Source organism: Acanthochromis polyacanthus, chromosome 6 (genome assembly GCF_021347895.1).
Source record: "Acanthochromis polyacanthus isolate Apoly-LR-REF ecotype Palm Island chromosome 6, KAUST_Apoly_ChrSc, whole genome shotgun sequence".
Classification (NCBI taxonomy): domain Eukaryota; kingdom Metazoa; phylum Chordata; class Actinopteri; family Pomacentridae; genus Acanthochromis; species Acanthochromis polyacanthus.
The window spans coordinates 30,940,778-30,963,539 of record NC_067118.1 but is presented as its reverse complement, the minus strand read 5'-3'; the positions used below and the strand labels follow the sequence as shown (position 1 = coordinate 30,963,539).

The 22,762-nt window shown below is 40.6% G+C and overlaps 1 protein-coding gene across 1 annotated transcript; it reads left to right on the top strand.

Annotated features, from left to right (window-relative positions):
* Nucleotides 1–22,013: 22,013 nt before the first annotated feature.
* LOC127534284 (small conductance calcium-activated potassium channel protein 2-like) lies at nucleotides 22,014–22,740 on the top strand. The gene has a single exon (XM_051948959.1). The coding sequence runs from the start codon at nucleotides 22,016–22,018 to the stop codon at nucleotides 22,532–22,534; it is 519 nt and encodes a 172-aa protein (XP_051804919.1). The 5' UTR covers nucleotides 22,014–22,015; the 3' UTR covers nucleotides 22,535–22,740.
* The last annotated feature ends 22 nt before the right edge of the window (nucleotides 22,741–22,762 follow it).

Here is a 22,762-nt window from a genome sequence, read left to right as displayed (position 1 = left end):
GCACACGATTTGGACGTGCCACTGGATATGTAGCTTTGCCTGATGTCATGTGAGCTTCATTACACGTTAAACACAAAACGTGAGATCCATTAGAGAGGGGAAGAAATTGTCCATATAATATTCTATATTTATAATTTCTCTCTTTTTTTTGTCTGACCACCTGCCAGATTGCAAGTCCTTCCTGCACCATCTTTGTTTTTGATATTCAGCTGCTGTACACTCAGACTGTTCATTCCCCTCATTTGTCACACTGCCTTGGTTCACCCCATGGGATTTGTTTCATTAGAAATATTTTTTTTTTATTGTTCATGTGGTACATGTTAGCCAACAGGAGACCCTAAGAAATCAGAACATAATCAGGCTTCAATACAACTGAGCAGTGCTGCTGGTTTAGCGACAGCCTTCTCCTTTTTAATTCAGTATTTTTCAAGTAAAAGCACAAAAGACCGTACACTTAGAGCTACCCAAATTACTGTACACCAGCTAACTATCCATCCAAGAACCCTTCTAGCATCGCGGTTCAGCAGAAGGTTGCCAAAAATGTCAACACTGCAGTGAGAAAGCTGAGGTTCTGTGTTTGCAGCTTGCAGCAACAACCGTGGCTGTACGCTAAAGTGCAATGCCAACAAAAGCTGCAAGCTGCTGCCTCCAAAGAAATTCCTAATTGACTCCCAATTGAAAAGACACGAGCTTCTCAAGAAACATGTAATGAGTTGTTCATTTTCAGCAAGTCACTGGGATTTCAGTTGCTAATTTGGGGCTTTTAATTACTGTGCTGCTGGCCACTTTGGAAAGAAATGCTGCATTGATAAGATTTGAAGGCTTAAGGTGAAGGTTTACGCTAAAATGACCCTCACAGAATGTTTTCATGTAATACTGTTTGTGCAATGCATGTAAGGAGATTAAAGATCTGTGGCAAATTTCACAGCAATCAAAGGGACAATAGTCAATACAGTTGAATCCGAACCAAAACTGTCATGCTAGAGGTGAAGTCAGCATCACCAAAGGGACATAAAGAGTCTGTGACAAATTTCATGTCAGTGTATCCCAATATTACAGACATTTTTAATTGGACTGACTGAAGCAACACTGTCATCCATATAACCTTCTAGCTGTGCTAAAATGCTGGATGCTTCACATAATTTGGACACAAAGGGTATTTATATTGCACCATCCCTGCATTAAGAATACCTACTTTTTTCAGACTCAATATCTACAGTTTGCAAAGCAGGCATTCCACCAAATATTGGTGCTCTACATATTCAAACAGAGATAATCATGACGGGTTATTTTCTCAGATTTGTCAAAGCTTCTGCTGAGCCATCGACAGCATTACACAAATCTCTCCACTGGCTGACTCATATTCTCTTTGATGAGTAAACCGATTGATCTGTGAAATAATTGAGATTCCTATTTGGTTACAAATGACTTTCTGGTTATTTGGCAATTAATAATAAGCCATAAATATCTAGGAGATGTCAGGTTGTGGGAAATCCGTTTAGCTGATATAAATTCTCCACCTGCATCACTTTGTCTGTGTAGCGAACTCTTTATTTCATCAGGAGGTTGTAGCGGTACTACGTTATGATTTATTGCTCTCGTTATTAATAATTGGGGCACCACCTAGCATTGTAATGGCTAGGACATTTATTAATTAACATTAATAAAATTATTAATATTCATAAAAATTTTGATCAATCTCATATCAAAAAGTCTTGAATCCTCGTTTAAATTGACCACATTCTACACAAAGAAACACAAGACTGTAACTTGGTCTAAAATGAGGTATTTATTAACTATTCTATGAAAATAATGACAAGTGAACTATGTACAATGTAGATATGGTGTGTGTGTGTGTGTGTGCGTGCAGGACTACATGTGTGCGTGGAATGTGGGAGTGTGTGTGTGGTGTGAGAGAGAAGGAAATATGGTGAGGATTAGCCAGAGCTAACCTGACGAGGTAACCGGTAATTTGGATTAAGAATTCTAATGATTTGTAAGAGAATAAATTGATTAAATGAATTAAATGACCAAGCGGTTAGTACATCACCCATAGAATGGAATCAGAGCAAACTCAGCTGGAGTTATTGAAGTGAACCGTCATGGGGCTGGGACTTGCGAGGCCTTCAGATTCGCAGCACACGGTCTGGACCTGCGGGTTCGGAGCGGTGCGTCGTCGTTGTGGTGGCCTAGATGTCCTGCCGCGGGTTGATCGGTTCTATGCAAAGACCTGGTCCAGCAGATCTCTGGAGTTCTCAGCTGAGTGCTTAAAAATGATGGTTCTCAGGCTTTAGCCAAGAAAAATGGGTGTTGATGAAAAACGGTCAAAATTAAGAAAAATAAATGCTGGTTCTGAATCGGTTCTTCAGATTAAAACGAATAACGTTGGTTTAAAATTGAGCAAAATGTCTCCTTAAGTTACAAAAATATTAAAAGATAAATAGTTAACAAACTTAGATGGTGAGGGAATTTCAAAGATAGGAAAAACGCGCTTTAGGTAAGAAAATAATGAGAGAGACTTTGGTTGGCCTCTCAGGAAGAGAGGGGTAAGAAGAGAGGGTCGTAAGGGCAAGAGAGAGCGATGATGTGGGCTACGGCTGACTTTATCTGTGGGTCCAGCTAAGGGGAGGACCTGGGCGGAGAGAGAGAACTTTTAGGCGCGAGTCTGGTGGAATTTGGAATCTCTTTGTTCTCACAGAGTAGAGAAGAAAGAGGAATCCAGAATGGATTAAAATATGATATTAAACGCGCAAAACACGATCTGTCTATCCCACCATATTCAGTTGTGTGAAAGTGAAATGTGTAGATTAATACATATGTTCATATGATGTGAATCATTTCATTCATAACTATATGTTTATGTTTATGACATTAAAAATATGTATCACAGTGAGAATATAACAACAAGTCAGAGATTTGGTAACAGGTAAATACAATGGTCATCATTCAACCTAAATGGAGAGGAAATTCAGAGGTTAATTCTGGAATTCATTCCAAAATCATAGTATCCTGGGGAAGAAATGATTAAACATCACAAATTAGTATCTAGACTTCTGTGAAAGATAGAATCTTGATTTTCGGATATGTTAATGATGAATGATTTCCATTGACGTTGGTAATCCTGTAAACACAAAATACATTCCAGAAATATTAATTTGGCAAGGTTTTTAAGTTCAGTTCCAGTCTCTTTGTTTCAGTCAAAGAGAGAGAGAGGGTGACTCCAGCCTTCAGCCATAAAGTTTTACGACTTGTTATCTGATCTGTGGAATGCAGAGACATCTCTGGCTGAGGGTCTCCTAAAGCTGAAAAGGGATTTTAGCATGAAAGTTCATTAAACAAACGTCCATAGCATATAATTGAAAGTCATTGTCTTTTAAAAAGAAGAAGTTATTCCAGGGGTTTAAATGTTCACAGGAGTTCCATCCTTCTGTGAATGAAAACCTACAGAAATACAAATGTCTCAATCCTCCTATAGAGATGGGTGTTGGTCAGTGCTGAAGAGAGGGAGAGCTTATCTGAGTTTTGATCAGCTCAGGAATTCCAGGGCCTTTGCAGTCTTGCTACATATTCCCCCACTTTGGAACGATGTTCGTTGTACCAGATGAACTTCGGTCCAACATCAAGGTCATCCGTGGTCGTCAGGAACACAGGAACAAACTCAGATGCTGCTCTGATTCAGGGCTGATGTTTATTAGTATCAGGAACAGGAATCCTAAGGGTTAGTGGGTTAGCTTCTGAAACAGCTTTATTACTGACTAGTAAGGTAAAGTAAAAGAATCAAGATTCTAATAAAGAGTAGGTAAGGCCTATGGGCTTAGAGAATAAAAATAAAACAAAATAAGGTAAATTAAAACAAACCTAAAGCTATATATGTCACTTCTGAAAAATGTAAATCCTTACAGAAGTGTTAGATGATGGTTAAATTGTCATTTAACCGTATGATAGGTGTAATTGTCAGTAGTAATGAATGTATGATTCAAAGTGAGAAGGTAGATGTATGATTTACCTAAAGCTGGTGTCTTGAAACGTGTCAGACAGAAGTATATTTATCTACTGGGTGAGCAGACAACCTGGAAAACAGAGAGTTATGAATTCACAGTACTAGCAGTGATAAGAGACGCGAATCTTATGTTAACGAGAATCAAAACAGAGGCTACGGTCAGTTGTGCACTTGATACGATGGGTTTAACCCCCACTTGTACCTACGGAGTTTAACGAGGGTGCTAATAAAAATATTAAAGGGTGAACTTAACTGAAGACAAGACACCTGTGGTTGAGAGGACCTCAAGTGATTTTTCACTGAGTCTAAAAGGAAGGACAACAGCTCTGTTTGTGTTAGTATTAGTAAACTGTCTTGGTTTGTTGTGATTATATTATTTAATTTGGTAATTTCCTGACAATTTGATTGTATGGTTGTTTAGTTGTTAAAGTTAGGCTTATGATTGTAAAGTTATTTATTTCCTTTTATCTCTGCTAATTCTACAGTTGAATTTGTAAACTTAGTAATTTATTTCTTTGCCTGTTAATTTTACAATTGGATTTGTAAATTAAGTTATTTATTTTTCTCTGTTAATTCTACAATTGGCTTGTAAAATTAAGTTATTTAATTTTGTTCTATTCTACACCTGTTGTTTTTCTCTAGGATGTTTAGTTTTTTCCTAATTATCTATTTAGTTCTGGTATGAGATCTGACTGATTTATTGCTTCCCATGCAGTCTTTATGAAGTTTCGGTGCGATTTTTATGTATTCATTTAAAGTGGACGGGTTTTTGTCCCTATCGATTTTGTTTTGATAGATTACAGGATAGATTTTGTCCTTAATCATGTAGTGGTCAGGCCTGTGAGGGAAGAGCTTTCGATTGAGCTTACCCCCACTTCGTTTAGTGTTCTCAGGTGGTTGGGCAGAGAGGTAGGACCATGTTTTGTCCCCCACTTGGTGGTTATCTTGCGTGAGGTTTTGGTCACTTACATCAGTCGTATAGTGGGAAGCTGTGTGAGCTGTATCAACACAGGCTTCCTCTGGCTGGAAGAGCAGGTGCAGTAGTAGAATCCTTTGTCTACCTGTCATTATTTTAAGGAGTGGAACTTTGGTCACTTCATGTGGAGTTCCTGTGATGGCTATCAGAAGTAGGAGTAGTCTGGTTTTAAACTTTCTGTGGTTGGCTTTTCCTATCTGACCTGAGGTCTGGTGAACGGTGTTCAGGCTGGGATTTGCCCATAGTGATTCATGGCCGTGTGTCAACGTCACCCCCCTGTGGTTTTGGGTCACCACGAACGAAGGTGAAGTGAGAGGGCCAAAAGCATGAAAAAGTAGGCCGATGAACACCAGAAACGTGGCGAGGACAGTAGAGAGGCGCCAAAAGTGAGAAGCCGAGGAGAAGTGTAGAGAGCGCAGAGTGTAGGTATTAGCACTCACAAGATCTGGAACCGGGCCCTGTGTGTCAGAGCCAAGCGCAGGCAGGGTCATAAGGTCAGAGTCAGCTGCCAGGGAGACCAACACAGGAGAGTGAGTGGCCTGTGGGGCAGCAGAGGGAGGGCGAGTGAGCTCACTGGCTGACAGGGTGGGTGGGTGGGCACAAGATTTTGGGCTGGGCTGACATGTGGAGGCACCTGTCCAAGGAGTGTCCACAGGAATGTTCTGGATGGAGAAAGGAAGACCAGGGTCTAGTGGAAGCTGGAGGTCATGCAGTGCTGCCCTGCTGGTGCACTTGATACCTGCAGTTTCAGTGGCATATTCAGCCTGTGGACAGAGGTGGGTTGCAGGAGTGGATTCAGCCACTGTGCAAAGGAAGACATCATATGGGCTCTGTGGAGCCTGCAAGGTGTCGTCTGTGTGCTCTTGTCTGTAACTCTGTGTCACAGTGTCATCAGGAGCTGCGATTGGCAGGGGCTGGCAGACCTGTGCATAGATTACAGAGCATTTAAAGTCAATTATGGGTTCAAAGCGGTTGAGAAGGTCCTTCCCCATAAGGAAAGGAGTGTTGTCCAGAGATGACACATACACCGGATGGATCAGTGTCATATGTCCTATCTGAAGCATCAATTCAGCCCTAGTGGACAACGTGACCGTCGTCTGTGCATATGGCTGGATGTTTAAGTCACAGAACTGACAATCAGACTTTCTACCTGTCCTGTGCAGTCTGTGCTGCAGTTCCTGGAAAAGAGGGAGTGACATTATTGTGATGTCGGCTCCAGTGTCCAGAAGTGCGTCCTGATCCAGGACACCTTCAATGTTTATCGGTAGGAGAAATTGTCGGCCTGTTCCTCCTTTTTCAGTGAGGTGGCTCAGGAATGTCATCGGACCAGTGAATGCATTGGTCTCAAAAATTTCATCATCAGAGTCTGGTTGGACTTCTGAGAGCGCACTGAGGGGTTCTCGGTCATCACCCCCCTGTTGGGAATCTGGCGTGTCAGTCTCAGGGTCTGAGTCAAAGTCAGGGTCATCAGCTTCCCAGTTTGACATATTTTCTGTGTCATCTGGTTGGCTGGCAGGGTTGTCATATTCATGGTTGGGGTCTGAGTGCATTGCATCGACATGAGGTCCCAAGTAGAATTCTTCTCCAGCCGTGGTTGACGGACTGAAGGAATCGGTGGAGGAAGACACAGATGTTACAGAGTCACGCTCTGACTTCTTCTGTTTCTTCCTGACCTCTTGGAGCAGCTGTTTAAGCTCCTTTACTTTTTGGGAAATGTGAGGGATGTCAGACTCACCCGTTCCACTGACGTGGTTCCGTCTGGGTCTGCCTTTCTCATCATTCCTATGCGAGTAGTTGTCACGGGATGCACCACGACTGTGATGTCTGTCCCAACGGTTCGACCGTCCCCTTCGTGGGTGACCTGGGGGCCGAGTTTGGTTAGGAACAGGTTTCATGTGGTCCTGGCGTCCGCCAGTCCAAGGTGGTTTGACAGGTTTGTGGGCCTGCCTAGGTCCCTGAGGTGAGGACTGTTTCGGTGTTGAGTCAGGCCGCTTAGCTTGTGGTGGATGAGTAATCCGACCATGTGAATTGTGGCCTGAAGTTCTTTCAAGCTCCATCAGTGAGGGAGGGCTGTCAAGACGCAGAACAGTGTTATGTTTTGCTGATCTGGACTGACTCTGTCTCTGTTTAAAGAAGCCTTTTGCAGCCAGCTCACGTAGCTGTCGGCTGTCTAAGGAGCGTGGGCAAGCCGACACTCCAAGGTGGTAGCTAGTAGTAGGATGCAGGTGTTCGACAAAGAGAGATTTGAATTGCAAATCTTCCTCCATTCCCGGTTTGTTTTGGGATCCAAAGTAGGCTAGACGTAGCCTGTGGTAATATTGATGGGGATTCTCTGATCGTCCCTGTTTGACCCGAAGGGCAGGTATCAGGCCAGTGTCTGGCATGAGGTCGCGGTATTCCTCTTTCAGGGCCTGACACAGCTTTTCAAAATCAGTTCTGACATTGAGAGGTTGGCGGTCGATAAAGCTGCTGACATCACGACTGGATGTCATCTTTATCAGACAAATCTTGTCATCTACTGAGGCGAGTGGACGCCTCTTCAAAAAGAAGTTGATGTCAGACACGTAGGTTAGGATGTCATAGTTGGAGTCATTAAAATTTGGTTCAAAACGCTTTATGTGTCGAGCTATGCTGTCTAAATCACGGACTGTGGAACCCTGGGGTAATGGGTTTCTCTGAGCTGCTGGAGGAGATGGGGTGTATCTCCCCGGTTCTGTGAGCTCAGCTTCAAGTTCAGCTAGCTCTTTTGGTTCGATCTTTTGAATTTCTAGTGGTTCTGCAGCTCTGACTTCAGCGTCATGCAACTGTCGTTCGAGGTTTGCCACATAGCTGCTGTTGTCTTTGATTTGAGATTTTAAGTCATTGTTTTCAAACACAGCTTTCTTTAGAAGGTGTTCGGTTTCTGTATAGTCCTTCTTGGACTGTTCCAGCTCTGTCTCTACAGTTTGAAGCTGGGTTTTTTGGTTGGAAATTGCTTCTTGCAATCGGTCATTTTCTTTCTTTAATTGATGTATTTCTTGGTTTGATTCAGCATTTTTGTTTTGAAGTTGAGTGATTTGGGCTTCCGATTCAGCAACACGTGTCTGGGCTTCTACCCTAGCTTGGTGTTCTTGCTCTATCTGGGTTTGAGTAGTTTGGTTCTGCTTTCTTAATAGTTCATTTTCCTGATTGCGGGCTTTTAGAGTTTTTGTTGTTCTCTCTAAGAGTTGAAAAGTGTTTTGAAGTTGTGCTGACATCACAGCAGCCATTTTCCCTAAGATTCTTGACAAAAAATTTTTTTGTTTGTGTGTTTTTGAGATCGCTTCTGTCAGGAGCTCTGTCATTTTGGATTCAAGGGTAGAAGGACCAACATTTTGGATTTTTCTTACATATCCAGGTAACATCTCTTCAGACAAGCCACTTAAAGCGTCATCTAAGCTCATCAGGGGGTCACTGAGGTCAGACGCATCTGGGGCCATGTCTTTTAATGAGAGCAAATGGACAAATGTTACAAACAAATTTACAACGAAACAATTTTAGCACAAGTTGGGCAGGAAAAGTTCTGTTTTTGGAATCGGAACAACCATAACAACAAGTGAGATTATTCAAATGCAGTTAGATGTTCTCAAAAAGAAGAGTTTAAATAATTTGGTCAACAGCCTGGATTTATTTACATTTGTTTTTGTAAGATTAATTGTTTCAGTGTTCAAGTTTAGAAGCTCAATTACCATAGGTAAAGGAGAACTAATTCAGCATTGGTTAGTTAAAGGCATTCAGTTGTGTAAAACCATTTAACTATGAAAAAGTTTCAAAATAAACATTAAATTACAAGCTTGATTATGCACATTAAATGTTTACCTAAAATGTGCTCAACTGATTAGTTGATGCAAAAACAACTCACTTAACTTTTGTTTAAGTGATGAGTCAGAATCTGTGAAAATTGCTTAGGTTCAGAATCTGAACTGAAAATCAAAAAGTGGATTAAAATTCAATAGTGGGTTAAAATCAATTGAATAAGTGCATGAAATGTTTAATAATAGCTCTTAACTACAATAGTTCAGTTTTACATTCAAAAATAAGTCATGCTTTTCGATTAAAATGCGTTTCAATGGCTTACATGTATTAGAAATTGCAGTTTTTCTGCTTTAAGTGTAACACTTCGAAACAGCCACAAGATGGTGCCACTGGGCTTGTTCTTAATTTGGTGGTTGAAGACCGGGCTAATGCTAGTTAGCTCGCTGCTAATGCTAGTTAGCTCGGCGGCTAATTGTGCCTTATCTAATAAAATTAGGTCGCTGTGGATCTTAGCAAACAGCGAACGAAGGTTATATTTAACCAAGCAATGAATGTGTGTTGGGCACGAGACAAATGCTAAATTACCTCAAGCTGCCGAAGCAGAGTTAGCAAGTTCGGTTAGCTACTCCGAACGCTAACTGGGAGGCTTTTTGAAACAACTATGCGTTCCGGACGTTTCATCGGTAAGGCATAGCACTGTTCATGAATTTCAGGCCTTATTTTTAATTGTTTTAGTCGACAAATAAACGGCATCAAGATGGATAAAACTTTTCGAAACAACTCAAAGAGCTCAGGCTAGTTTAGTTAGCAACACAGGGACTGACTGCAGCTTCAGCTGACGTCACGGATCAACAGCGCTCACGGCAAAACAGATTAATAAAACACAAGTGCGTCCACTAATGTTATCAATCCGACGTGATATAAAACAAAACAGCGTTTCAAGCAGTAAATTACTTACACAATTTGATTAAAGGAAGACATATGCTCACACAGCAGATAAAGAAGCAGTGTATGTGAATGAATGGCAGAGGGAGGCTTCAGCTCCCGGTGATTGAATAATAGTGTTTCTTTGTGCAAAAAAGGTTTTTAATCGGCCTCGGACGGGGAACCAATATATGTAGCGGTACTACGTTATGATTTATTGCTCTCGTTATTAATAATTGGGGCACCACCTAGCATTGTAATGGCTAGGACATTTATTAATTAACATTAATAAAATTATTAATATTCATAAAAATTTTGATCAATCTCATATCAAAAAGTCTTGAATCCTCGTTTAAATTGACCACATTCTACACAAAGAAACACAAGACTGTAACTTGGTCTAAAATGAGGTATTTATTAACTATTCTATGAAAATAATGACAAGTGAACTATGTACAATGTAGATATGGTGTGTGTGGTGTGTGTGTGCGTGCAGGACTACATGTGTGCGTGGAATGTGGGAGTGTGTGTGTGGTGTGAGAGAGAAGGAAATATGGTGAGGATTAGCCAGAGCTAACCTGACGAGGTAACCGGTAATTTGGATTAAGAATTCTAATGATTTGTAAGAGAATAAATTGATTAAATGAATTAAATGACCAAGCGGTTAGTACATCACCCATAGAATGGAATCAGAGCAAACTCAGCTGGAGTTATTGAAGTGAACCGTCATGGGGCTGGGACTTGCGAGGCCTTCAGATTCGCAGCACACGGTCTGGACTGCGGGTTCGGAGCGGTGCGTCGTCGTTGTGGTGGCCTAGATGTCCTGCCCGCGGGTTGATCGGTTCTATGCAAAGACCTGGTCCAGCAGATCTCTGGAGTTCTCAGCTGAGTGCTTAAAAATGATGGTTCTCAGGCTTTAGCCAAGAAAAATGGGTGTTGATGAAAACGGTCAAAATTAAGAAAAAATTAAATGCTGGTTTCTGAATCGGTTCTTCAGATTAAAACGAATAACGTTGGTTTAAAATTGAGCAAAATGTCTCCTTAAGTTACAAAAATATTAAAAGATAAATAGTTAACAAAACTTAATGGTGAGGGAATTTCAAAGATAGGAAAAAACGCGCTTTAGGTAAGAAAATAATGAGAGAGACTTTGGGTTGGCCCTCCAGGAAGAGAGGGGTAAGAAGAGAGGGTCGTAAGGGCAAGAGAGAGCGATGATGTGGGCTACGGCTGACTTTATCTGTGGGTCCAGCTAAGGGGAGGACCTGGGCGGAGAGAGAGAACTTTAGGCGCGAGTCTGGTGGAATTGGGAATCTCTTTGTTCTCACAGAGTAGAGAAGAAAGAGGAATCCAGAATGGATTAAAATATGATATTAACGCGCAAAACACGATCTGTCTATCCCACCATATTCAGTTGTGTGAAAGTGAAATGTGTAGATTAATACATATGTTCATATGATGTGAATCATTTCATTCATAACTATATGTTTATGTTTATGACATTAAAAATATGTATCACAGTGAGAATATAACAACAAGTCAGAGATTTGGTAACAGGTAAATACAATGGTGCATCATTCAAACCCTAATGGAGAGGAAATTCAGAGGTTAATTCTGGAATTCATTCCAAAATCATAGTATCCTGGGGAAGAAATGATTAAACATCACAAATTAGTATCTAGACTTCTGTGAAAGATAGAATCGTTGATTTTCGGGATATGTTAATGATGAATGATTTCCATTTGACGTTGGTAATCCTGTAAACACAAAATACATTCCAGAAATATTAATTTGGCAAGGTTTTTAAGTTCAGTTCCAGTCTCTTTGTTTCAGTCAAAGAGAGAGAGAGGGTGACTCCAGCCTTCAGCCATAAAGTTTTACGACTTGTTATCTGATCTGTGGAATGCAGAGACATCTCCGGCTGAGGGTCTCCTAAAGCTGAAAAGGGATTAGCATGAAAGTTCATTAAACAAACATCCATAGCATATAATTGAAAGTCATTGTCTTTTAAAAAGAAGAAGTTATTCCAGGGGTTTAAATGTTCACATGAGCTCCATCCTTCTGTGAATGAAAACCTACAGAAATACAAATGTCTCAATCCTCCTATAGAGATGGGTGTTGGTCAGTGCTGGAGAGGGGAGCTTATCTGAGTTTTGATCAGCTCAGGAATTCCAGAGCCTTTGCAGTCTTGCTACAAGTCTTCTTATAAATCCTCTTGAAACTGAAGTTCTAGGCCGGTTTCAGTGCCAGTGAAGTCTTTTGTTGTCAGCTGTCGATCCATTCAAGCAGCTTTTAGACTTTTTAGTTTCTGTGGGTTGAGCAGAAACGGAGAGGTGAGAGTTTGTAGCTCTTCACTAACTTTGATTTGTCATTGCTGGAGTCTGATATGAGCTGCCAGCTGGGAGCCTCTTCTCACTCTCACTGCTGAGGTGGCTGATGAGTTCAGTCTTTCCTCAAACAGACAGAAAACTGACATTTGGAAAAGTTTTCTCTTCTCCTCACATCAAAGGGGCTCTTTGCCGAGGGGCATTCGTGTTAAGGCCATCGCTATTTCGCCTGTACCTTGTGATGACAGTTCTGCTGAGTTTTCTTAAACTAATGCAAAACGCTTTGGGGCTGTTCCGTCTTTGATGTGCGCTTTTGTGATAAAAGTCAGCGCTGATGTTTCGCAGTGGCACAATATTACATTTTACAATCTGAAGAAAAGATGAAAAAAACAAAACAACAACGCGCCGTCAGAAAACTGTGCCAGCAAATCCTGCCAAAGCCGAGCTTGGCTGTGCTCGTCGGATCGCCCCTGGGTGCTGCGTATGTGTCAGAGATATGGTGTAACTGCAGGAGACACTCTGCATTTCTCACGGTGAAATCTGTCCTCCACCTGAGACTCCAGACTGGAGTCAGATAACCACCACTGGCTGCTGACCTCAGTGTTTTCACTGAACTTACAGACTTTCAAGGGCAGAGATACCCGGCCTCCCAAAGAGCCCAGAAACCTGAAGATTATTTATTGATGGTATTTACCGAATTGTGCTCCGTGTGTGACTTTAAACCCGGAGATGATTTTAGATTATTAATGTGTGTAACTTGGCCGCAGCCACCGCGCTTTAAAAAAAGAAGGAAAGATTTATTTCAGCTTTTACTTTGGCTCTGAGAAGTTTTACTTTGCTCGAATAGAAGAATTGCACATGCAAATGCGGAACTTAATCTCAGAAACAAAAACTAAGTGAATCTGCACCAGCTTCAGATTTACTCAGCAAAGTGGCCTCTTAGTGGCTCACTTTGATACCATAAATAAAGCATTGCATTAATGTCTAATTGGACTGAACCTCTCAACCTAATTCACTAATGAGATTGAGCGATTTCATTCTCGGTGACAAGATATATGTTCCCATCTCCACATTACACAGATTAAATATTGAGCTGCACTCCATTAGTTATATTGAGAGTAGTGAAACCAGTAACCAACCCAGCTACCATCGCAGGTGAGCTCCTCTGAGACGCAGACGAAGGACGGCGAATGATCTCAGGACATATTCGGCTCCATTGTCTCTCAACCTGACATGACTAAAGCTCTCCCATGATGAGAAAAGGGCCGTGCACTCCGAGTGATTAGACTGTATTCTGAGTCCATCAGAAAACAAGCTGAATGTCTGAGAGGAACCAGCGAAGCCTGGATTTATCCTCAATTAGAAACAGTCGCCGTATGGGCTGCCTGTTCACCGAGCTCTGTTGGTACAATGCAGCGGATTAACGTGTGTGCTGTTGTACTTTATCGTCACTGTGAGGATTCGATTTTTGGGAATGCGTTTCGGCCAGTTTTCGCCTCTGCAAATGGCTGCTTGAGAGTTAAAGCTTTGAAAAGGATGAAAAAATACAAATCTGTGCACATTTGTCTTCATGCATGTCCATATAACAAATGGAATATTTAAGACTGACATGGATTTAGAGGTCAAAAACATACAGTATTTTCTCACTTGCCATGACTGAACCCGTGTCTGATTGAACTGCTTTAAAGTTTGAAAATGTGGAGGAAAAAAACATATTATCACAGTGAAACTTCTGATGTCCACATTTTCAGCATTTTTGAGAAATCTTCGAACATTTTTGGTGGAAAAAGCAAAATGCTAAAAATGTTTCTTTAAGAACATTCACAAAAAAATCTACCAAAATCCAGCGAATTTCGCTGGATTTTGGTAGATTTTTTTGTGAATGTTCTTAAAGAAAATAGTAGAAATTTTTACTGATATATATGTAATCACTTTAGATATTTTTTAGGATTTTTTTTCAAGATTTTTAGTCATTTTTTGAAAATATTTACATGAATTTTCTTGCCAATTTTGGGGGATTTAAAAAAAATACTTTTAATGAATTATTGGAGTTTTCTTCCTGGAGGTTTTGCAAATTTCTAGAAATGTGGGGAATTCTTTGCTGAATTTTTGGATTTTTTTCAGACAAAGAAACAATATTTTTTGGTGACTGTAAATGAGGACAACAGGAGGATTAAAGGCAGCACACCAAGTTTGACTGGTATTCCTCCTGTTGGTTCTGTAGCGTGTTTTTTTTATTTCCCTTGTGAACAGATTTCAGAGGTTCTTCCAATATTTCACTAATTTGGTTAATCTCTATAATTTTGTATCTCTATGGTTGGGCCAAAATATTATATAATGTTTTCAGGTAGAATCTCATTTCACAATCTGAATCACATTTCTCCCCACTGATTTAGTAAAACTCATGCGATCACATCATCAGCTTTGCATTTGATCTCCATTTCCAATATGATCTGCTTTTCACAAGAGTTAAACTGCCTGTCATGCAGATTTGTTTTGTCCAGTTTATCTATTGGAGGTCTTTGTTTTTGTTCTGAGGGATTTCCAGAGTTACATGGACATTGTTTGTGGGAAATAAATCTTGCTATTGCATTACAGTGTGGCCCTGTCAGTTGTTTCTCCCACCGCTTAGGAACAAGCTACAATATCTCAACCTCTACTAAATTGATTTCCACAGACATCCATAGCCTTCAGAGGATTAATCCTTTGGTGATCCAGTGACTTTTCCTTCAGTGTCACGATAAGGCTCACTTTTAAGCCTTTTTTGGTTGTTTTTTTCTTCTTTAATGAACAATAATAACTACAATGATCCCTTAGTTTTTCATCCGACACCATTATCAGGTCAACATTTTAACCGATCCATTGATTCAGTTTATGATCACCCACAAAACTACTGACGTTCTCATCAGCCGGAGCTTTACTTCATGCTAACTGCTAATGTTTCAATGCTAACATGACAAACTGCGACTGTGAACACGATAAACACAGCGGCATGTTGACATTGTCGTTCTGAGCAGCATCGGGCACTCACTGAAATATTCTGACATTTCAACCTCAGACTGTTATTGGAGTACATAAGACTTTTACTTTTGTGACTTTTTCAAAATTTCAAATTTTCATCTTGAAATTCAAGGCTAGTGAAGTTACCATACAAGGTTCCTTGTCCCTTAGTGGTAAAAAAAATATATATACATTTCTTAAAATATATATATATATCATCACTTAGAACAACTACTTAACTGTAAAATGTGCGAGTTTTGTCAATCAACCATGGTTAGTTTTGATGTTTCAACTGCAAATATAGAAGAGAATCGAGCCAAAAGTCCATCTTTTCCAACTTCAGAGAAAAGAGAAAGTTTGACACGTTCCAGGCCTCTGCTGATTGGTCAAATGCCACGATGTAGTGCGATGTAACGTAAAGTGATCTTTGCTGATTGGCTGGATGAAAACCACATGCTTCTCCACCTCACTGAGAGGCGGGAGCAATGCCACATTTAAAGTGTGCGGACGTTAACAAAGATGATCACTTGCCCAATGAAGGGTTAACATGGAAATATTAGCATTTAGCAGCATTTGGCTTTTATTGTTTAAATGCAACTTTTTAATTCTGTGAGCTCCTCAAACAGAAATCCTTGTGCGTTTGCTAGGATGCCGCCTGTGTGCAGCAGTTTGGGTGAACTGAGCCTTTAAGCAACAGAAACAGCAAACAGATTTGCAGCATTTGTCAACTACATTTACTCGGCAAGCGTTTCTTTGCTTGGTCAGTTTGCATGAGTTTGACGTATGTTGGGTTACTTTTCTGAGACCCTTTTGATAACTTATTTCTAGTGGATTAGACGACATATAAACTGGACCAGTGTGGATCTACAGTGGACTAAACATTATGTAAACTGGATCAGAGTGGAACTAAACTCGACCTGGATCAGACTCAGAACTAACACAGCAAAAACAAAAGCGCTTTTCGACAAGAAGCGGCGCTAAAGGCGATCAAATAAAACGCGAGCACACGGTTTGATCTCAAGTTCTATAAAAGAAAAGTCCAAATTAAACCTGAAGGTGAGCGTAGAGACAGCAGAGCAGTTTGTTCTGAGTTTAACACAAACACTCCTCTCAGCTGATTTACATTCAGAGAGTTTCCACAAATTACTTACAAAGAAAAACTGGTGTATTGGAAAGGAAAGAAATGACAGGAAGCAGTATAGTTTTGGTGCACTGGATGCCAGCAGATAAATCCAATGTGATAAAGACTTCACAGCAGAAGGGACAACAAAACATTACAGCACCTTCCTGCAATTAAAATCACACTATTTTGGACTAATTTCTAATGTTGGTAACTCAAAATTTCTTGATTTGTCCAAGTGTGATCAAACAATGAGTCACTATAATCTGTCTGACCAGCTTAAGTTTGATTTGGGTTCAAAAACTCACTTTCCAAACGTCAGACTTCTAAGTTGCTTTCAGCCTTTGTCAACAAGTTCAGCTCCCGTTCTGATAGCTCTAATTTAAAGTCATTTTATTTGCAGCGTTCAAGCTATTTTCCAGCCTCTAACTAATCTAAAACTCTCCTGGATCACCGGCCGCCTGCCTTAATTCCTCCCCATCAGCGTCTTCCCCTGCATCTTGACAGCGTTTAAAACACACAGTTTATTGTTCTTTCCACTGCAGATGTAGTTTCTTCCACCTCTCTGTCATAACCGCTACCTCTGCTGCTAGCATGGAATATTTCATGCTGTGAGCTAAAGGGCCCTTGAGTATTGTATTTCAGGTCATCCATTACCATAATTGCTTTTACTCACCAAGTAGGCTTTCCTCATGCAACCTGCTTTTAAATGTTTAATTACATTGTTTTGAGGTAACAAACTTTGTAACTGCTTTTGACAGGGTTGGTTTGTTGTTTAAAATGTAAAATAAAACGTGGCTTGCGCTGTGTGCAAACAATAGATTTAGCCGCTTTCAGAGGCCTAATTCTGTAAGTAAGAAACCGTAGTAGAGCGGAGTCACAGCTTGTGTTTCCGTGTCTACATTACACTCACTTGGAAAGCCAAACAGGACGAGCTGTGGTTAGAGTTACACACTTCTCTGACAGATGTCAGTTTGTTAAAGGAGCTCGGTGTCACTCATTTGATATGAACAACTGCCCCTGAAATTTTAATTCACGCGTGTGTTTTTTTGTGTTTGCGGTGAGACTCTGATTGTAGCTTTTAAATAAACACAAACGAGGCTTTTGTGGGGCAGTTGTTAGCATTTGTTCAGGGGCATCAGTTGCAGCCTGTTGTGTTTTTTTCGCGAGGTGCCAGCTTGTTGACAGTTGATATTTCTTGTACAGTAGCTGTTTGACATATAATTGGCTTAGAAGCTGTAATGAGCGGCTCGGTGGAGTTTGTGTGTCGGTGAAGCTGCAGCCTCGCAGCCTTTGAAGCTGTCAGACTGTAGCATGTGGAGCGTTCATGTATGTCTGTGAGGAGAGCGGCGGCGCGAGGCTTTATTGATTTTTCCTGTGCGCTCTCTTTGTCCTTGAGTCGAACACGATGAATGGTGGTGGTGGTGGGGGGGGGGGGGGGGGGGGGCTTTCATTCCGATGCACGAAATATGACTATTTCAGCAATTCCATTTTTATGTAACGAATCGGTGCTAAATTTACAATCTAGGTCACTGATCCCATTAGCCCTTCAGGAGTGGGACAGGTTCTTTTTTTCTTTTCTTTTTTTTTTAGAAATTCCAAATTAAACTAAATGGAGAGTAGCTGGCACGTTGCCGAGTCGTGACGTGTGCCTCCAGTATGAACATTTTATCGTGTCGTACCGGTAAAGGAGCGGTTTTGACTCGTCCGCTGTATTTCACACTCAGGCAGCAAAGAACCTGTGTTAAATTTGTGGAAGGAGGCTGAGTTCTGGCATTTATTTGGACCTTTCCTGTGACGCAGAAACATTGCAAAAACCCTTTGCCCCCAATTCATCAGCTCCCACCCTAAATTTTAACTTAACAGTTGGGGGAAAAGGGACAGTAAAGGTGGTGCTGTTGGCTCCCAGAATGAGGTAAAGCTTAGAAAGGTGGCTGAACAGGTGGAGATATCAAAATACACCAAGACAAAAATGAACACAATTACAGATCGGATCAAAATGTCAACATAATTGTGAAATAAATACAGTAAATTAGGCTGAGAGCAGTGCAGCTGACTTCATTAATACAGCTGCTCTCTTGGCATCTCCACTGATTTCAGGGTATTAAAGTGAGAAATCTAATGTAATGCAATTAAGACACTCTAAGATTAAGGTTGGAAAGTCATTTTTTTACATTCTCTCTGGAATCTGCAGGCCAAAGAGGTTACATAAATTCCTGGATATGTAGGGCAGAGATCAGTGGAGATTTAAAGTGAGGTGTTTAAACTTGTGATTAAATGTTAGTACAAATCTTTTTTTATTAAAATAGGATGAATCTCACATCAGAAGTGGATCTATAAGTTGCCAAAACTACGATGGAGATAACAAATATGCATTTTGTTCAGCAGTATTCTGTCTGAAAAAGCTCTGAGGCCACTGGGGGGCTTCGGCATTTAAATATTTCACCTATTAGGAGAAGACGTTGGGTTGCAGCGAGCATACATTATATAACAGGTTAGCAATTACTGCAGGTCAATGCTGTGAAATCAACCACTGGCAAGTGGAAATTTGTCTTCTCTCCTTGCATGATTGTTTTTCACTTTTGTGATTCATGGCTTATCCAACTAACTATTTCAATGTGTTATTCAATCTTTTATCAAAGAAAAAACACTAAATTCATCAAGAAAAATCAGTGCTCTTACAATATAACACTCAACCTTCCTCCTTCTCTGACCCCTGGTCCTCCCCTGATCATTTTCGTCCCTCCAGCTCTGAGCTGAATGATGAACAGACGTGCACAATCGCCTCTCTAGTTGCGTTCAGCTGTGAGCAAAAACATTGTCCCCTACGTGCATATTTTCGTTTTACAGTCTGAGAAGTCACTGGACGGCCCATAATTCATTACCGAGCACATTAGGGAGGGTTCCGACAAAGTGTAATGGTGCAGTTTTTCTTTCTCCTATGGAAAAGGCGTCTGCCCTCGTGGCAAAAACAGCCACCAGGAAAGCCTCGCTGGCGTTTGCTGACAGGAACGTTTTGCTGAAATATCTACTGCCACTTGTGACGGCTTGTACAGGCACAGGACCTTGACGTGATTGAGTGGATGGAGCAGGAGCAGCTGTGGAGGAATATCAGCGACGTGTGTCAGAGAGAGGAATTATTTAACGAATGCAGGGGAGGTTAATGTGCTTTGATAGTGTTTAATCTGCAGCCTGTACCGGCAAATATAAAACTGCGTAAAAGGGGAAGGAAGATTGAGACAGTCCGTCTACAGCCATAAGCATGATCAGGGATCACTGTGGACGAGCAGGTGATGGCAGTCATGAGCTCTGCCATTAGTTCTGGGTGAATAAACTGCAGTGAATCTTAGAGATTTCTGCAGATTGGATTGAAAGTGATGAAGAGGAGGAGGAGCAGCAGAGTGACCATGTGAGGGAGCTGCTGTGTGTGACAGAGGACAGGGTGGAGAAGAGCGATGAGAGGCGTTCAGATCCACACTCTGAGGTCCCCGGTGGAACAGCCCACCTTCTGGTCGGGGGTGGCCAGGCGATCAGAACCTAATGCTAATGTGGAGGCGGCAGATGTTCTCATCATTATAATGCTTTGAAGTTGAAAATGCTCACTGCGTGCTGCTAATGCAACGCTTGACGTGACACTTTCTGTTGTTGGTTTGGGGCAGAATATAGTCATCAAGAAGGAGAAAGATGTACAAAATAGAATAACCAATGTCTCACTATTTACAGTCTGCACCTGGGTCAGTATATAATTGCAGGACTTTTTGCGCCAGTTGAAATTTTTGCCGTTTTCAGGCCTAAAATCAACATGTCTGGATATAACCAAACACCACATGGCATTTTTACACAAAGATTCTTCTAAATATTATATATACAATTGGGGAAAATTTAAATTGAAAGTTATTTATAAAGATATTGTAGTAAACCTGTTGACATGCCATAAATCCACACGTGACTCACACACTGCTTTATATTAAATAACTCAGGAAGCCTTGGAGTCTTCCAGTCTTTTCTTCAGGAGGAAATGACATCATGTGGAGCAGGTCAGGTGATCTGGAATTAACACACTTCCTTAAGAGGTGTTTTAGTAATGGGGAACTTAGTTGAAAGTGATTTCTCAGACACAATTTGTCATTTTCTAAATAAAATTTGATATATTGCCAAATATCTGTCATGGTTATCTCAATTTGATAAAAAAAAAAAAACATTTTTGAATAAACTCATTTTGTTATTGTTTAGCTAATTAGAAGATGGTTGTTATTAAATTCAGACGATTATTTAACTTGACATTTTAGTGATATCCATTCATTTTTTTATTAACAAGTGACTGTATCCATAATAAATAATTATGGAACTTGTAAAGACGTGATCATAATGAACAACAAAAAAAAACATTTTTTAACTTTTAATAAAAAATCTAAGTAAGATATATCCCTTGGACTTCAAAAGTCCCTCAATTATACATTGACCCAACTATTGTACACAGTCTTTATAAATATGCCGTTTTCTTTCTTTTTCTCGTTAATTTAGTCTATTTATTGTTAAAACATGGTGAAAATGGCCTCATACAATACATCCTCGTAGCCTAGATGATCCAGTGGTCTTCAAATGTCATGTTCTATCAAAACAGAAGTTAAAACCACCAAAATATTCAATAGTTCGACAGTTGTTGGCTATTTAACTAGTAAAATAATAATTTCAGCTTTTATTTTTTTTCGTTGTTTTCTATAGCCATCTAAAAAAATTTCAAGGAGAGAGATGTGTGAAATAGACCAGCCCACATCTGAACATTTACTGTATGCACCGATTACACACAGTCTTGATAAATGTGCCATTTTTTTCCTGATTAGTCAACAAAAGTTGTAACATCAATAGTTGCTCATTATTTTAGTACTGACTGATTAGTAGAATGATGGTCTCAGCTCTTATTTTTGCACTTTCTTAGCATGTTTTGCTCCAGTACACATTTTTACTCAGTGTGGACTCATTTTTAGCTGCAGTAAAAAATCCTGTTCGTCTGTGGAAACAAAAACTATGAGAAGTACAAAGAACTTGTTCAGTTTGAGAAATGTATAATTCTATATGTCATTTTAAAAAATTGCTTCTGTGATTATTTTTATAACATTTAGACAGAACTTGGAACCAGGTGCCCACAGGTGTTACCAATAACTGAACAAAGCTGGTGGCTTCATATACAATCGAGATTTTACTACTTACACCTCGTTTCCCATCTGCTCTGTGTAAACATATTCTGCAACTCAGCTGAAAAGTCCGTGAATTTTGCTACATGACTGTTGGTCCCCGTTGACTCTCTAGCGGCTTTGTAGATGTGCCAAAGAGAGCACAGTTTTATTTTTTACAGAACATAGTTTGAGTAAATGGTTCACTTTAGACAAATCCCTAGATGAGCCTATTATTTAGTTACATTTTCCGCAGCGCTGTGTGTCAAGCATTATTAATTTTGGCAATTTCAAAAGATAAATCTGTCAATGGAATTTTGGGTTTGAGAGGGTTAGTTTCACTTTAATATTAAAAAGCTTGAAACTTAAAGCTTAAAAATGCATGAAGGTAGTAACAAATGGTTTCTAAAAGGCAAGACAGACATTAAATATATGTGAAATGTATTTAGAAAAACAAAGGCGTAATGTTTGATTGTTCCAGCTTTCACCACATACCTTTGTACATATGAGGGGCATTTCTGGCCTTGAAAGACGACATGACCCTGTCATATGACTTATTTGTCATTTTCTCAGGCTACACCTCCAAACATTGTTCCGACCATTGGTTTTTAACAAATGTGGCTCAAAAAAAATGCAATTTAATGACTCGAGCAATTTGTGACTTATTTTTTAATGGGTTTAATGATTTCCTGTAGCTTTGCTGTGTCAACATGATGAAAACATATGCCGTCTTTTACCCTCCATCAGCCTCACTATGCCCTCTCCTTGCAGCTATTTATGGTGGACAACGCAGCTGATGACTGGAGGATAGCCATGACATATGAGCGCATCTTCTTCATCTGCCTGGAGATCCTGGTGTGCGCCATACACCCCATCCCCGGGAACTACACCTTCACCTGGACAGCACGCTTGGCCTACTCCTATGTGCCATCCAAGACGGATGCGGACGTGGACATCATCCTGTCCATCCCCATGTTCCTGCGGCTGTACCTCATCGCTCGCGTCATGCTGCTGCACAGCAAGCTGTTCACCGATGCGTCGTCCCGCAGCATTGGGGCACTCAACAAGATTAACTTTAACACACGCTTTGTGATGAAGACCCTCATGACCATCTGTCCCGGCACTGTGCTGCTGGTCTTCACCATCTCGCTATGGATCATCGCTGCATGGACAGTGCGAGCTTGCGAGAGGTGCCTGGATCAGTTTCTCATGCTATGCCGTGCCGCTCAGCATGAAACATAGATAAGGAATAAAAATAGATAGCGTACAGACGTCCTAGCTCACTCTGTGTCTGAACATCCAGATAGAAGGATTTACAAATGCTGTAAGGAGAGATTGCAGAATCCTGACAGAGCAGTTGATACTCTCTTTTTTCCTTCTGTTTCTAAAATGAGTTTTAGCTGTGAGGAGAAGCTGGAGTGCAGCAGCTTCTGCAGGTGCATGAAGGCGAGTCAATCTATTGCATTTATT

Excerpts from the sequence above, each read along its gene's own strand:
- LOC127534284 (XM_051948959.1), top strand. The coding sequence starts at position 22,016 with ATGCCGTCTTTTACCCTCCATCAGCCTCACTATGCCCTCTCCTTGCAG.